Below are 17,836 nucleotides of genomic sequence, written 5' to 3'. Positions count from 1 at the left end.
CCCTGAGTATCTTTCCTAGAATAAGTCTTCTCTTTTATTCTCCACCTCAGCATCATAGTTGTTTCCTTTATGAGCTTGTATCATAATTTGTAATTATTCACTTTTTAACTTGGTTGTTTTTGTTCTGTTATAAAACGTTTTGCCTCATGAGGGCAGGGCCTAGGTCTACCTTGCTTACTAATGAAAGCTCAGTAACCAGAATAGTGCCTGGCACAGAGTAGGCAGTAGGCACTCAATATTTCTTGAGTGAATGAATGAATGAATAGGCATATGCTGTTCCCTCATGTATTAAGGAGCTTTCAAAGAAGGAAGTCACAGAAATGATTTCTTAAGCTAATGTATTCACATGAAGAGGCTATGAAAGTTGCAGGAGTTTTTATAACATCCACTGGGTTGTAAATGCTGTACAGACAAGGACGGTGTTTGGATTTGAAACTCAGTGCCTCCCAGCACAGGGCCTGTCACATATTAGACATTCATATATATTTGTTGATTGACTGAATAGATTAATTATTCTGTCATGAAGTCATAGGCTGGACACCTATACTAGGAGGAATTTTACTCTAAGGTAAAATTTAGGATGAGTTAGGAAGAAACATAATGATTACATAATGATTTAAAACCAAGATACTATAACAGCAAAGCAATATATGTGTCTTTTCTGTTATATTTTTTCCTAAAAGGGACCTGTTGGTTTACCTGGAGAACTTGGGATGACCGGAAGCATTGGTGAAAAGGTAATTTTTTTCATTATTTTGTTTGGTAATAAGAATTGAGCTAGGCTAAACTCAAAGGAGAGACTCAAATGATATTTATGTTAATTAGAAATCACTCATAACTTAAAACACATTACCTGTACTGAAGCTATTAAATATATCGAAATATAGCTAATAGCATGTATGTTTACAATTTTTAAAGGACAGAGTACTCTTTTGGTTGTAATGATGTGGTCTGAAGAGAAACGATGAAATTTATGGTCTAGTTTATAACTAGAAAATATTTAAATCTACTTTATGAGAGCAAGCCCTCTAAAGGAAGCAGTTGTGAAAGAGAAGAATAAATTATCACTTAACCTGGTCCAAATCTTAGTCACAATCTCTTTATTACCATTTGAATCCAATATGCAGTTATTTGTGGAGATTCCTGGCAATTGTGATGGAAATTGTAATTTGCTTAAAGATTACCTAGAAATCATTACCTCAAGAGTGATTTTCCATATTGAGTTTCAAATTTAGGGAAGCTTTTTTTTTTAAATAAAAAGTAATTCTTTACTTGAAACCAGCAAGGGCATTTTTTGTTGTTTTTTTTTTAATGGAATCTTATAATGGAGTAGTAGGTAATAAACCAAAAACTTTGGATCTCTGACTGAAATCTGACTTGCTGAATATAAATTGTAAGCATGATAGTCTGGTGCAATTACTATACAAGTCTACTCTTTGTGACTAATCAAGTAGAGCTAAGACTACAAGTAAATTACTAGATAATATTCTAGTTATTTCCATCTGAAATTTTTAAGTCGAACTCAATGTATCTAAAGTTAAATATATCTTTTTTTCCGCACGTTCAAACTGGTCTCTTTGCAACTCATTTCTGTTAGTGTGTCCATTACCTATTTCTGTTCTTCCAATCTTCCAGAATAAATAGAGTGAACCCATCTTTGTGTTTTCCTTTTCCTCCATCCTCTATGCCTAATCTTTTAGTAGATCTTGAGGTTTGTTTCCTTGCAATTCATTCTTTCTAATAGTGAATCCAAAGCCACCTTATCAGTCATACTCTTAGCAGTTTATCTTAAATTTACTCTTTATCATATTTACTCTACCCTTTTCTTTTCTATCCTCTGATCCATTCTTCGTACTATAAGAGAAGACTCATTTTGATGGGTCATGATGGAACATTTTGAAAAACCTTCATTAGCTCCCTATTGTTGACCCTATTAACTCCTCTACTTTGCTGTTAAGATACTACATCATTTTGGCTTTATCAGTTCATCCAACAAATTCTCTAATATTCTCTGATATAAACTTTCTCTCCCCCTGTCTCATATGTTATATACTTGTTCCTGTTCCTGTTCTTACTGTTTTCTTGGTTTAGAGTATCTTCTCCCCTTCCCTCTATTTATTCAAAGCCAAACTGTAGGACTCAGTTAAATTCCCATCTCCTCCATAAAGTCTTCCCAGATTCCTTTAATCCTTCCTGATTTCTTCGCTTCCTGGATTTAGAATAAGTACCATACAATTTAAAATGTAATCATCCTCTAATTATTTTATCTTTGTTAATGTCATGTCTCCAATTACTTGAGGGTAGAGTCTAATTTCTGGTAGAGGGTAGAGCCTTTCAAATTTCTGTTCTGTCTCTCCATCTCTCAGTACATTAAAAGAGCTTACTATATACTTATTGATTTTTATCAATAATGTAAAAAATATAAAATGAGCTCAGTTCAAAAAATTTAGATAGTTTTATAATTTTTTCATTCTGATTTAGTTACTTCTATGCTAGGTCAAATCTTCTACGCTAAGATTTTGACAGTCCTGGGAATTTTAATGTGAATCAGTTTAGTCCTTTTAATCTGCTATGGCATATTTGGTTATCATGATTACACTTAATTGTGGTGGACAGACCACAGAAATAAAATTTTGTTCAATGGTTATACAGATCAGTTAATTTTTACAATATGCTTTGATACTTCTACTATTCTTATATTTTATATGTCTCAAAATTGTAAGCATTTCTACTTACAAAACTTTAACATATGATGTATGCTCAATTTTAATTCATAATTTCTATTTTCTTCATTTTAATAAGACTTTTAGTATTTATCCCTTGCAAAATATCTTAAGAGGATTTTTATTGTATTAAAAGACTAGCAACATTAGGATAAAAATGTGAAATTTGTAAATTTAAAAATGATTGGTAATTAGGATGAGATATGCATGTAAGGTATGATTCCGACTGACAATTTTCCTGGCTAGGCTTAGCTCAATCATGACTAATTAACATGCCTTAATGTTTCTCTTTTTTCTTTGTTTTGAAAGGGAGAGCGTGGAAGTCCAGGCCCACTAGGTCCCCAGGGGGCAAAGGGTGCTACGGTAAGAGCTCAGTAATTTGAAAGATATGTTTCCAAAGAATATAATAAAGCTAAGGCATTCCAGAGGTGGAATTGCCTTGAATGGAATTTAAGTAAGTGAAAAATGCTTTTTTTATAGTAAATTTCCATTAGAATTTTCTTCTCCTTTAAACAGTTTTCCTTTCAGAATGCCGACTGGAACTAAAGAGCATACGAATCAGATGGCTTGGTCAAATGAGTCTATATTTTAAGAGAAGAATTAAACCACGATAAATTAGCTAAAATGGATGAAGAAGAAAATTCTATTAGGATTCTACTTTTATTTTACAGCTTATAGTTTATATGACACATATCATCGCCCACTCTTCCATGAGGTTGTGGTCGCGATGTAATTCTTTGGTATATGAAAGCTCAGAATCCAGGATTCACCTTACTCTCTTGTATCTTTAAGATAGTAATAGCTGATAAATTTTATACCTAGGTTGCATTTTTTAGTTTATTAAACAGTTTCTAAATGTGATAGGAAATAGAATGAAAAATTGTTATCAATAAAAGAATCTTGCTTTCAGAAAATGTATTGTGATGGATCTGGTGGCACGTAATACTGTCTACACATTCATTTTACCTAAGTTTTTCTTCAGTTTTAACTTCTATATTATCATTAAAGCACTATAAGATTGTTTTTTTACCTATCTCCGGTTGCTGTCAACTAGGAAATTTAATATACCCATAAGGCTAATCAATTTGGGGAATTATTAGTTCCCAAGACATTCTCTGAATCAGTGTTAATACCATAAAGGATAGTATTTATGAGAGTCTAGAGTATTTGCACACATTCACATTCTTTAATTATTGAATTCTCTGACCTCTGAAAATGATAGTTTCCTAATCTATATAACATATCTGTTCCTAGCATAACGTAACCTACAGAAAAATAAGATGAATATTCTCTTTTTAATAGGTTATATTATTCTGGCTAGCAAATTTCATGTCTAGGCAAAGAGTTTCTAATACACACAGCTTGTATGTAAACCTTTTGTTTTTCTTGAGGAAGATTTGCCCTGAGCTAACGTCTGTTGCCAGTCTTCCTCTTTTTTTTTTTTTTTTTTTGGCTTGAGGAAGATTAGCCCTGAGCTAACATCTGTGCCAGTCTTTTTCAATTTTGTATGTGGGTCACTGCTGCAGCATGGCTGATGAATAGTGTGGGTCTGCGCCCGGGATCTGAACCTGTGAACCCAGGCTGCCGAAGCGGAGTGCGCTGAACTTAACCACTACTCCATGGGGCCAGCCCCAACATTTTTAATTTCAATTGTCTATCTGTGGAACATTTCCTGTGGCCTTTTATATCTTCGATAGGAGAGGGAGATCTTATCAAATTATCACTTTTTATTACTATTTATAATTACTAGTTTGTCTTCCATGAAAAGAATTAGGTATGATGGAGAGTTTATGTCTTTCATATTTTTACTCAAATTATAGGGATATCCAGGTCCTCCTGGAGTTCCAGGACCCATGGGTCCACTGGGATTACCTGTAAGTACAGAAAAGACTTTATATTCTCTTCTAGAATGTCTATTTAAATTTAAATCCATGACTTTGCTTGTGCTGTATTTTTTTGTTTTTATGCAAAATAAGTAATGTGTAAACTGCCTGAGGCTGCTTCTCTCCCCAGTCAATGCATGACTCTAGAATATGTCATGGTATCTTGAAATTCCTCACCTCTACTTGCCATATTATTTACTGCTCACTTCTAATAGTCAGTTCAGTTCTTCAGCCTAAAACTAAAAAAACCTTTAAACTTTCTTTTGAATAACCACATATAAGAAAACACTCAGTAATCAAGCTAATAAGGGAGCCAATTGGATAAACAATCACAAGCATAAGTTCCAACTTATTTTTCTTAGAAATTTGTGAATGTTTTCAACCAGATGAAATTCATAGAAAATATACCTTTATTAATAAAAAATTGAGTTTTGAAAATACTTCATTTTCTGTTTACAGAAAGATAATGAAATTTTGTCTCTAAAGAGGTAAAGTTTGCTTATCAAAATTTGACAGTAATTGTGATCTTAAATATGAAAAAGATCAACCTTTGTGATTGCCTAAGCAGAACCATTTTCAGAAATGGTTTATGGTGTTTTGTGAAGCTTCTGTTTTGAAGATAAGCCTGATTTTCCAGTGTATTGATAGACGTGTTGTTGACTTCTAATATTAGGAAGACTTGATCTAGGGCACAGTTGCCAATCTTTTTACTCACATAAAATAATAAATAAATTTGAGATCCTGAAAAAGTTCACTATTTTTGTCTACCTAATGTTATATAGATAAATTTTGTTTTCTAATTAAGTCTTTATTGAAGACTATCAGGTAAAAAAATAATTCATTGTAATTGACTAAAATAAATAACTTAATCTTTGTTGCAGGCTATTTCTTTGTGGCATGTTAATTTGGAACATTTTGTGGCATTTTTCATGGTAACAGGAAAAAAATCTTTTTTTATGTGATGGGATTATCATAAATGTCTAGAATAACGAGAAAGAAATCTTGCAGCAATAGCCATTGCCCTCTGATGGACCGGGAAGATTAGACTGGTCAGACTGGCTAAGTGGGTGTCTCCCTCCACCGTCACTCCACGTGTGTTCTCCCTGAAGACTACTTGGTCAGTGAATATTAGAAGCTTCCCATTCAACTTATTCAGGGTGTAAACAACTAAAAATGAAATTTCTCCAAATAGTAGAATATGTCAAAAGCGGAATATTTGGGGAGAGAAGTTATGGTATTTGTTTAATAATTGAAGCATATTTTTTAAAGGAGACTAATCAATTTTATTTTAAGAATTCCCAAGGAGAATTACATGTCATAAGAAAGGTTATAACTACTATTTTGATAACATTCCTATGAATTCTATAACTGATTTTTAAATTTTCAACATTTAGGGTCATGCGGGGGCAAGAGGACCACCTGGGAGTCAAGGTCCTAAAGGACGAAGAGTGAGTTATCTAATGAAGGAAGCACATTAACCTCAAAAAATGGCTTCAAAAATAGCTCTATATCTTCTAGATTGTGCTTAGATATTGTTGAGTTTTTCCTCCTTTTCATTATATTAGATGAACTGCCTACTTTAATTGAAATGTGACTCATAATCATTTGTACTTATAAAACCATAGTTTTCCATTTTGTGTTTACCAATTTCACTAATTCATATAGAATTCTTTTCTCTTATTCCCAACTTCCAGTTCCATTCTTTGGAGAAATTGTAAATGTGAAGATATTTAAATTATTTTTCTACTCACCAGAGACTTACATAGCAAGGAATGGTAACATTGTGACAAAATAAGAGCAATAGTAAATGGAATGAAGAGACACAGGGTGACAAGGAGTTTATTAATTATAAATCAGAGATGACATAATCATCATCTAGTAATTATACATAAGAAGTAAATTAAAAGCCTTCCATTCTTTTAATGTTTAATGTCTTTTAAACATTAAATCCTTTTTGTTTTTTCTTTAAAGAAATAAGAACCACTATTTATTGCATGCCTGTCACATGCCAGGCACTTTTACATATTTTATCTTAGTACTCAAAACCACCCTAGGAAGGGGAGGTATTACCTCAGATATTATAGTTGAGGGAAACGGGGCTCAGAGAGTTTAAGTATATGGCCTGTAGACACACAGAGAAATGACACAATCAGGATTCAAACCTTAGTGTGTGTGACTGCATGGAATATTAAGGAGTATTTTTCCTTGATTGATTTGAATACGGGGCTTTAAGAATTCTCTTTTCTCCCTTCGCTTTACCTTGACTTTTACAGCCAGTGAAGAAAATATTTAAAAATTCTAAAAACATGACCTCCTACTAACAAAGGTCAAAAACAAAACAAAAACTGCCGTTTTCCAGTTGGCAAGCGGGAGAAAAGTGTTACAAATGCCAAATTTGAAATAACAACTTTAATTTCATGTCCTGTGTTTTAAGTAAAGATTGAGGAAAGAGAACAAATTTGTCTTCATTATTATTTCTTTTCTGAAAAATTATTTTCCTTTCTGGGTTATAGATTTACAGTCTGTAACTAATCCTGATGGCCACATCTATTTTAGCACAAGTGAAATGTAAAATAATAAAATAAAAATGATGGTAGATGATCTGTATCCAAACTGTGTTTAGTGGTCTGTGCCCTGCCAGCATGCAGTCCTTGGTCAGGTCAAATGTGTTTATTCAACTTTGTATTAGTCATAGTGGGAAAGTTCAACCAGTTTTGTGACGGGTGGAAAAAAAGAAGAAATACCTAACTCCTGCCTTTTGTTAATCAAGTAATTGAGGTCTTATTGATTATCCATGTACCTAAGCAGATCAGCTCCTGAACCACTTGTGCCATCTCATAAGTCACATGGAAAGTTCATTTGCTCTGCAGTGTTCTAACCTCACCCATGATCCCTGGGCAAATTATTACTCTTTCCTGATTTGCTGCTTTGTCTTCAATTCTCACCTCCTCAAAGGTCTACTTTCTTCTCGTCCTCCAAATACATTTTACTGATTCTTTCTCAAATGGTTTCTCATAATTATTTAAAGTTCACCTAGTACTTTCTAAACAAGGAGACCTTGTTTAAAAATAAGGTCTTTGTTTAGAACAAATCGCTTTCTTTACAGGAGAGTATTTCAGATGATCTATGAACATTGGGAATACAAAAAGAACTCAAGACCACAATATTTGAGAAAGAATATCATATTAAGAAGTTCTATTCTAGCTGTCACCTAGTGTCTTGTCTCATCAATCCATTCTCCACTACAGATTGATCTCAGTACCCTAGATCCATCCTTCCCAATGTTTTTCACTTATAAAAAATGAGAATATATGTCCAGATGTAGAATGGGATAGGACTATAAAAATTTTGATATACACCTGAAATTTATATAATGTCATAAACCAATGTTACCTAAAAAAATTTTTTTGAATTGTAGCCCCTTCAAGGAAATGCATACTATATTGGGAAAGCAGCCATTAGTTTTTGCATTGAAATTCAATGTTAGTAATAACTGGAGTACTCCAAGTGATAAAAAAAAAAGAGCTTCTTCTGTGGTTTCTTCTCCTGAAAAAAAGTTTATACCAAGAATAGAATAAAAAGATTTTTTCCACAAAATCAAAGATAATATTAGTTTTTGTTTAAGGGACCATTTTGTTCCAGCTATGTTAATCAAGAGCAGAAGAGACTGGTAGGCATAAATAGGCATCTGAGTAATTTAAAATTAATAGAGGGGTCAAGCAAAGACAGATGTGATTAAAAGGAAATATAAATATACTGAGTCCATGTTAGAAAGAAATTTGTTATGTAAATAAGGGCTGTTTCTTTCATTCATAAATACTTTAGCTTATTGAAATTAAATACAAGGGTTATAGAGATGGGCTTGAAATTCTCATAGCATCCTTCCTAAATAAACTACTGTGCAGTTTATGTTAATGTTTTAGTTAATCGTAGTTTTTTTTTTCTTTTAATTGTAGCATTTATATGAAATAGTGATTCTGTCTCCTATCATCTAATGCATTTAGGATTATATTGATTATTCAGGAATTTGGTTAACTCTTTAAGATTATTGTCTACCATTCAAGTACTTGTTACTTTATGAAACATGCTTAATTTATGTAGCTGAGCTAACAGACTTTACTCCAGCTTTTAGAAGCCAATAGCCGCTCATTGTAGCCAACTTCAACTTTTCTAAAAGAAGATAAAGCAAAAAATTAGATTTTTTATATAGCTAGCATACATTCTCTAAGAGCTTTATAGATAATCAGATATTGTAAGGCAGGTATTAAAAAATAACTTTATACTCAATTAGGTGCCTATTGTAATACTATTTGTCTAACTTTCTTAGAGCTTATCCTAAAGCTTATTTTGTCTAAAGAGTCAGAGAAGGCATATGCACTAACCCCAGGATAAGTTCTACGACCAATATCAAAGTGAAACTTATGCTGATAAAGCTGAGCTTTTAGTTAATTAACTGACGCTTGACTGGAGCATAAAGAGTACTAAACTTCCCTAGAGTTCTGGCGGCCTTAACCTCCTAACTAGCAACCTTAGGCTTTAGGGCCTTTAATTAATATAATTGCTGTACTTAGACCATTTTTTTTAACTAAATGTGGTAATCTTTGTCATCACTGTAGGAGCAGAAACTTCTCTTTCTTGTTCCCTGTGTAGTCTTGGTTTAGTAAGTGAAATAATAAAGTGTGAAAGTGTTTTTTTTAAGTAAAAGTATTTTTTGATGTAAAACATTATAAAATGAATGGTTATCCTTACCATATATATTTCTTAATCTTAGAGGGAGCTCCTTTCAATTATAATACCAATCAGCACTTTACTTGTAAATGTTTAATATTTATTTTGCAAACCGCTTCTAAACTTCAGGTCCTTTATTTCAGCCTGAATTCACTTGCTAACAGAATTAGCCTTTATTTCTTTTTAACATGTGAAAAAAAAATGTGAATTTAATGAAGTACAATTATTCAAAGTCTTTGGACATTTAGACATCGTGTAAATCAGGCAACTCATATCTGCAGGCTTCGGTTTCTTCATCTTAGAAAGCAGAGTTTGGACTAGTTCAGCCTTGACAGGACATGATTTATGTGCCAAGGCAGAAACTGGCAGTTCATCGTGCGACTTTCCTCCGGAGCTAGATGCAGTCTTTTCTATGTATATATGTAGGCAGCCACTTAATCTGATTTTGTCCAAGAAATGAGACTTATTTGCCAACTTTGGACAAAACCTTTTTTAAAAATTCTGAATTTACGGCTCTGTGTCTGGAGGCCTTTTGAAGCTTTATCCTTACGGCTGCTGCCCTTTAACGTAGACAGGCTGACTTCAACTCTAGCACTGGCCTTGGCGATATCTGCCTTGTGGTTGATTGTCTAGAGTCAAACTCATTGTCTCTCCGCTCCCCCATTCCACCCCAGACAAACTTACATTTCCAATTTGTTTTTCTATTAATGCTGTCATCATGCTAGCAGTTACTTACTAACAAAATATCCAAGAAAGACAGAAATTTTATGTTGCAAAGGAGTTAAGTTCCCAATTACCAGTGGACATATTTTCAGTCTAGATCTTGTTTTCTGCAGTGTTTTAGAATGTTAACCACTCATTCCTTTTCATACCCTCTCAGCCACCTTCTGTTATTACTCAAAAAAATTTTGCAAAGTGTTTTCTTACAAGGCAGAAAAAAAGAAGATAGGCGTAGGAGGTGCCCGAGAAAGAACAGCAATACAGGCTGCAGAATTTTTAAGATGAAAGTGGTTATTAGAGCAAGATCATGAGGGATCTTTGCACTTAAAACTTCAGAGTCATCCTTTAATCATTGTTCTTTTTTTCATCTTCAGTTACTTAACTGTTAAGTAACTGCATTCCAAACGTGCCCCCCACTTCAAGACCTTTGCAGTTGCTATTTCTTCTGCCAGAATGATCTTCCCCAAGTTATTTGCATAGCCTGGAATCTCACTTCCTTCTGGTGTCTACCCACATGTCACTTTAGAGGGACTTCTCATATCACCTATCTAAAGTAGGGCTTTCTACCTTGGGTTCTCTCTAGTCCCTTAACCTCCTTTATTTTTCTTCATTATACTTGACTACCTATTGTGATTTTATACTTTAATTTTATATATTTATTTGCTGTTTGTGAATTCAGGGATTTGTCTCTTCTCTCTACCATAGTCTCTGGGCCTAAAACAGTGTCTGGCTTAGAGTAGGCACTCAGTAAATGTTTGTGGAATGAATAACACACTTTGAAAATCACTTATCTATTAAATTAAGTCCGCATTCCTCAACTTGACCTTCAAGAGCCTGCACAGTAAGACTGTAACTTAGTTTTGCAGTCTTTTACAGGAAAATAGGGCAGAAGAGGAAGTTTAGGACAGATCATGAAGTACGTTAAATACAGACTGAGAAATTGTAGGGCTCGAGCTATGGATTTAGTATGACCAACGGAGCTATAGATCCTCATGGAGTTTGAGTCTTCTCTTCAATCCCATGAACGTGCCCAAGAGGATCAGGGAATGCAGTTACCCTAAGAGCACTCAGGAAGAAAGTCCTATTATAGTAAGTAGCTTTTTAATAACATAAAGCTAAACCAAGCTGACTTCAGATGGGCTGAAGCCTAGGGGGCTCCTTCAAATCAGCATGTTGTATTGGGAGATCCATATCACTGTTTTGTATAGAAATCTTCAGTGTCTCCTCATTGCCTATTGATTTCAATCTAAACTCCAGTCCTTCACCTTTTAGTTCCAGTCTTTCCACAATGGAACCAGTAGCCCAGCTTAACAAACTACTTTTTTCATTCTTGAGTATCTTCTTCCTGCCTCTGTACACTTTTCTCATTCTATCCCTCTATCTAGAGTTCCTTCTAGAACATGATCTCCAACTGTCAGAATGATATCTTTAATCTCTTTACAAACATGTGAAACGCCCCCCTCCTTTGAATCCTTTTAACCCTTAACATGCCTTATCTCTATATATGTTATAGTCATTTGTGTAATCTATCTTATCATTCTATAAGTTTTGTGATGGAGAAACTTTCTTACAATTGTGTATCCCCATAACATTTAATGCAGTGCGTTTTCCACAGTAGATGTTGTAGTGGTGGTAGAACTGAATTAATTCCCTTGAAAAGGACTTTAAGATCTTCCAAGGACAGTTATAATTTAGGCAGAGAGACATGTACTGTCATTTTGTTAGAGAATGACTTTTGCAACTAGTACTTCTTCACAACTAACTACTGAATGAATATTGATAGCACCTTAGCTGAGAAGTTTTAAGTTTGCATGAATACTCCCAGCAGCGTTTTCTATCCCTTTTCTGTGCCCGTGCCATCTTTCAGTAACTATTGTCAAGTAGGTACATGGCAGGTACAGTGCAATCAGCACTCATTTTCTAATAAAGTGAAAAGAGTGCCATTTCAAAAACATAAAACTTAAGAAGACTGTTTGGACAAACAAACTAGCCACTTTTAAGTTAGAGTTATTTTTAGACTAAATCCTGGATGACTGCTGAGTAAATGATAAGGTGAACAAAATGCTCAAATAACAAACCTAGATTATCGCCACCTCAACACCTGAGTCAGCTGTTTTTGTGGTCATCTGATTTACTATTTGGCATTAAATCTGGAAAACATTGGCTTGATTCCCCCGTGCAACTGGATTCCTGCATATACCCAACTGTATTCTTTTCTGTGGTCATGACACAGAAACAAGGAGTTTGTCAATGAAAGAAGAGCACAATGTCTTCATTTGTAAGGATGCATAAGAGTAAAAAAGGAAGATTTCAAATTAACAACAGGTTATTTTTTCCATCTCTAGGGACCAAGAGGACCAGATGGTCTCTCAGGGGAACAAGGTATACAAGGTGCCAAGGTAATCATTGATTTTCTCATTTCATACGTAGTTAAGTTTTTTTGAGCCCATGTGTCCTACCTGCGTAAAGACCGATAAATTTCCTTACAAAAGTATGGCTCTAAATTTTCTTTTACTTTAATTATGAAACATGCATAAACTACACACACAGAAATATTTTCTTCTTAATATTGAACTATATACTTGATGTCTTATTTTTTGTATATGAGTGTATGCTAGAGTGTATAAGAGTATAATTCACATTCTTCTTAACTCACTTGGTATTGATTCTTTGTTAGGGAGAAAAAGGAGATCAAGGAAAAAGAGGGCATTATGGTCTTATTGTAAGTAGTAAAACATTTCACATTAAAGATAAACATAAAATCTTCTGTTTTTCTTGATGTATGATTAATATTTGAGGAGGGAGCTACTTGACCCAAGCATTTTCTTTCTTATGTTAGGGTAAGACTGGAAATCCTGGAGAGAGAGGAGTTCAAGGGAAACCAGTAAGTAATTAAAAATAATCAAGCTGTGAACAAATTTTATCCACTTTATTCTCTAGCACAACTGTTGTGTAGTATTCAGTATGTTAAACTAATATCATTACTTCAATCAGTGTTTTGTTTGGACAAGTAGCTTACTTATTCTATAAACTGATGATGATAACTATTACTTTTACTTCACCCTTGTTTTGTTAAACTAGCTTTTCCATAAAACCATTTCAAAATAAAATAGTGTGATATCATATAAGTATAATGGAATATTAATAAAGCTAATCTAACAAGAAACTTCTTTGAGGCTTCTTGCCTAGTTTTTAACTCGACTGGAGTGTCTTTTAGACCCTTGGAGTGTGGGACTATGTGTGTCAACATGCTTTCCCACACTACAGCTCTAAGAGTTTTTAATATTATATAATGCTAGGTATTTTCCTACTGTCAAAAATCTTTCCAGAAGTATATAGTTTTCTCCCTGAGAGGCAACAAGATCTGGGGTTATCATCACTGAGGCGGAAAAATGTTAAAAAAAAAAAAAAAGAAAGATACACACACACACACACATATGTGCTATTACGTATGTATATAATTTTGAGCTCATATGCTTAAATGTATGGGTATTTTTAATTACTTTCATTTGAAATCAAAATTTCAATGATGACATTTTGATTTGTCATATGTATATAATTTAAAGTTATAAAATTAAATAATAATTTAAATAGTCTGCAACTGAAGAGTCAGAAAAGAATAAGAGAAAAATGTTTTAGCTGCTATAGTAATTGTCACTGATGTCACTGCATTTACTTGTTCCTCTTTGAAATCTGCTGCCCCCTGCCTGTTGTTTCCCATAATAGCATTATATTTGACAGTGGTCAAATCTAAAATATCAGAGACCTAAAAGAGAAAAATGACTGTATTCAGGGAAAGAACTTGTGTGTGACATTGTGTTATTAATTGAAGTCATCCCCAAAGAACATTTTTCGGTATTAATATTCATCATCTAGGTTTCTATTATGTCAAGGTAAATGCTATTTCTGTAGATTCTTTCCACTTTACTACATTGTATATAAAACTAATATGTTGCAATAAGTGGAGAAATTTGTAGCTCATCAACTTCATTCCTCTTATTTTAGAAAAATGAGGCCAAAAGAAATAAAATTACTCATTCATTTTGTACATTGTTGACATTCCTTAGAATTTTACCTTCATTTTCAGACTATCAGATGATATTTGATTTCCTCGATCAAATAAAAGACACTAGAACTGTTTTGTATCCATAGCTTATGGCAAGCAAGTTTCATAGACTACTAGAGGAGTAAAGTTACCTTAGTGGGTGACATGGGTTGGACATTAAATCATGAGTTTATAATAGCTGTTTAGGTTTACTTAGCTCTGTATCTGCATTATCTCCTTCTTCTTGATTGAACTGAAATAGACTTGGAGATCTTAGGGAAGCTAGGATCAAGCAATTCAAGAAATCCAGATGGCCCCAAAGATTTATTTGATCCTGCACAGTAATCTCAGTGTCTCTAGTTATTTATACACTGTCAACAAGCAGACTGTGTGTATGTCAGAGGTCAGAATGACCTTTGTTCTAGTGCATGCTCCTAATAGCTGTATAGTCTTGGTTGAATTGGTTAGCTCCCTGGATCATATTTTCCTCATGTGTAAAATAAAGAGACATTCCTGAATTGTCATAATTTTAAAGCCAGGTATTAAATAAAAAATGGTAACACATATAGTACTCTGCTAGTCCAGATAACCAGAAAAAGTATATTTATCTCTGGGCCAACATTGTTTCCTATACTTGCCTTCCATCCACACATAGATCTGACTCAAAGGGAGATTCAAGAGGAAAGGCCATGACCCATTGTGTTATTAAGGTAATAAAGCCTGGGTAACTGTTTTTAGTTTTCTAAGTCTTATAAAAAATGTAACAGTTCATACATTATTGATTTTTTAATCTAAGTATTCCTTCAGTTGATGAGATAGGGTGTTATATCCCCAACAATGATTTTGTATTTCTCTGTTTCTCTCTTTGATTCTGTCAAATTTGCTTTATTTATTTTGAAAGTCTATTTTGAGAGTATTTACATTTATGATTATTATGTCTTCCTGCTTAGTTGACCCTTTTATCATTACAAAATGTTCCTCTATATCTTTGGTAATACTTTTTATTCCTGGTAATATTGTTTGTTTTGAAATCTACTTTATTTGATATATAAGTCTCTCCAGCCTTCTTATACCTGCGTTTGCATGGCATATCTTTTCCATTCATTTATTTTCAACTCATCTGTGTCTTGATATCTAAAGTGAGTGTGTTATAGTTCGGTCTTGCTTTTTCATTCATTCTGACAACCTGTGCCTTTTAGTTAGTGTGCGGCCCATTTCCATTTAATGTAATTATTGATATGGTTGCGTTTAGGTCTACCATCTTATGATTGCTTTTTCTTTGTGGTGGTGGTGGTGGTGTTCAGTGCCTTCTTTTGGCATTGAATAATTTTCAGAACACCATTTTAATTTAGGTATTGAGTTGTTAGCTATACTTCTCATCATTATTTTTAAGTGGTTATTCTAGGTTAGGAGTCAGCAAACTTTTTCTGTAAAATGCCACAAAATAAATGTTTTAAGCTTTGTGGACTGTATGGTCTCTGTCACAACTACTCAACTCTGTTGTAGTGTGAAAGCAGCCATAGACAGTTTGTAAAGGAATGAATACCACTTTGTTCCAATACAACTTTATAAAAATAGGTGATGGTCCAGATTTGGCCCCCAGGCTGTAGTTTGCGAACTGCTGGTTTAGGGATTACAGTATACATTCTAACTTTTCATGGTCTACTTAGAGTTTATATAGTAATACTTAACATAAGTGTAAGAAACTTGCCACCATGCAGATCCATTTACCAACGTTCTGTCTTTTATGCTATGATTATTTTATGTATTACATCTATATATGTTATAAACCCCATATTGCAAAGTTAAAATTTTACTTAAATACAAGTAAACTATTTTTTGTTTTAATATAAGTGAAATGTGTGTTTTAGAGGTATTTAGGGGAAAAGTGATTCTGAAGCCTATAGAATTTCCTTTGGATTTCTTATAGTCAAGTTCTGCTAGTGATGAATTCTTTTAGTTCTTGTTTACGAAACTGTCTTTATTTCAGCTTCATTCTTGAAGGATATTTTCACTGGATATAGAGTTCTGGGTTGTTAGGGTTTTCTCTTATTTGTTTTCATTCAGCACTCTAAAGATAACATGTCATTTTCTTTTGGCCTCCATTATTTCTAATGAGAAGTCCACACGTATCTTTGTCATTATTCCCCTGCATATAATGTATCATTTTTCTCTGGCCGCTTTCAAGATTCTGTCTTTATCTTTGGCTTTCAAGTTTGACTAGGATGAGCCTAGATGGATTTTCTTTGTATCTATCCGGCTTGAAGTTTGCTGAGCTTCTTGTGTGTATAAATTTGTGTTTCCACTAAATTTGGAAATTTTTCAATGTTGTTTTTTCAAATATTTTTTTCTACCCCATTTTTCTGTCTCCTTTCATTCTTGGATTCCAGTTAAATATATGTTAAACATTTTGATATCATCCCTTAGGTCCCGAGGCTCTATTCATTCCATTTCAATCTTGCTTTTTCCTGTTTTCTTTTTTTAATTGCATAAGCTGACTGTGTCTTCACTCACTTATTAAACCTGCTTAGTAAACTTTTGTTTATATTATATTTTTAAGTTTTATTTCAGATATTTAATTTTCAGTTCTATAATTTTTAGTTTTTTTTTTTTTTACAGATTTCTCTTCTAAGATTTCCTATTTCTTTATTCATCATGAGTATATTTTTATTTAAATCATTGAGTATATTTATAATAAGTACGTTAAAGTCCTTGTGTGATAAATATAACATCTGGATAATCTTGAGTTTGGTCTCCATTAATTGCCTCATCTTATCAATATGGGAAAATTTTCTGTCCAGTAATTTTGAATTATATCTTGGACATTTTGAGTGATTCATTGTAGAGACTCCAAATTCTGTTATATTTATTTGAAAAGTATTGCTCTTTTTTTTTTTTTTTTTAATTTGGCAGGGAATTAACTTGGCTGAATTCAAATTCCAGATTTTCTCTCTTCTGTGGTAGGTGGCTGCTGAAATCTCTGTTCAGTTGTTTTAGCCTTGGATGGGCTGCTTGGAGTCTGCCACACCAGTACATACTTCACATGTCAGCAAGAGATTTAAACAGAGTTTATATTCAGAATTTAGGGCTCCCTCTCTCTGACTCCATCACTTTCCAGCAGCTGTGGTCACTCCAAATTCTGCCCTCTGGTTCTCTATGCCAGTAAGACAGCAGGTTTCTATCCTGCTTTTTTTCAGCCATCCTATATGGCTTACGCTCTGGCTAAAAGCCATATAAAAAGAATCAGAAACTCACCTACTGCCGTTCCTTTCTCTAAGTGTAGACCCCTCCACTCTAGTTTTTGCCTGTCTCCAATGCCTTCAGATATTTTTTTTTAATATTTTGTCCTGAGTTTATAGTTGTCTGTATATAAGTTGGTTTGATAGGAGCTCTGTTTTGTTGTTAGTGCTGTCAAATTGATTCCAACTCCTAGGGACCCTGTGTACAGCAGAGCAAAACCCTGCCCCGTCTTTTTACACCATCCTCTCATCTTCCAGCGCTGTATCAGACAATGCTCTGCTGCTATTCGTAATTTTCACAGCCATTTTTTTTGGAAGTGGGTGGCCAGGTCCTTCTTCCTAGTCCGTCTTAGTCTGGAAGCTCTGCTGAAACCTGTCCTCCGTGGGGAACCCTGCTGGTATTTGAAATACTGGTGGCATAGCTTTCAGCATCACAGTGACATGCAGCCACCACACTATGACAATCAACAGATGGGAGGTGTGGTGTTCCCTGACCAG

At 33.8% G+C, this 17,836-nt stretch overlaps 1 protein-coding gene across 1 annotated transcript in view; it reads left to right on the top strand.

Annotated features, from left to right (window-relative positions):
- Positions 1-17,836, top strand: part of COL24A1 (collagen type XXIV alpha 1 chain) — a 343,739-nt gene that overhangs the window by 204,009 nt on the left and 121,894 nt on the right. The window contains exons 26-32 of the mRNA XM_058538420.1: positions 684-737; positions 3,033-3,086; positions 4,544-4,597; positions 6,001-6,054; positions 12,400-12,453; positions 12,732-12,776; positions 12,894-12,938. Of these exons, the coding sequence (XP_058394403.1) occupies positions 684-737; positions 3,033-3,086; positions 4,544-4,597; positions 6,001-6,054; positions 12,400-12,453; positions 12,732-12,776; positions 12,894-12,938 (360 nt within the window). The remainder of the gene's footprint in view (positions 1-683; positions 738-3,032; positions 3,087-4,543; positions 4,598-6,000; positions 6,055-12,399; positions 12,454-12,731; positions 12,777-12,893; positions 12,939-17,836) is intronic.

This window comes from Diceros bicornis, chromosome 4, assembly GCF_020826845.1.
Source record: "Diceros bicornis minor isolate mBicDic1 chromosome 4, mDicBic1.mat.cur, whole genome shotgun sequence".
NCBI classification, from domain to species: Eukaryota; Metazoa; Chordata; class Mammalia; order Perissodactyla; family Rhinocerotidae; genus Diceros; species Diceros bicornis.
Note: the sequence above shows the minus strand (reverse complement) of the source record. Positions and strands in the feature narration are given on the sequence as shown.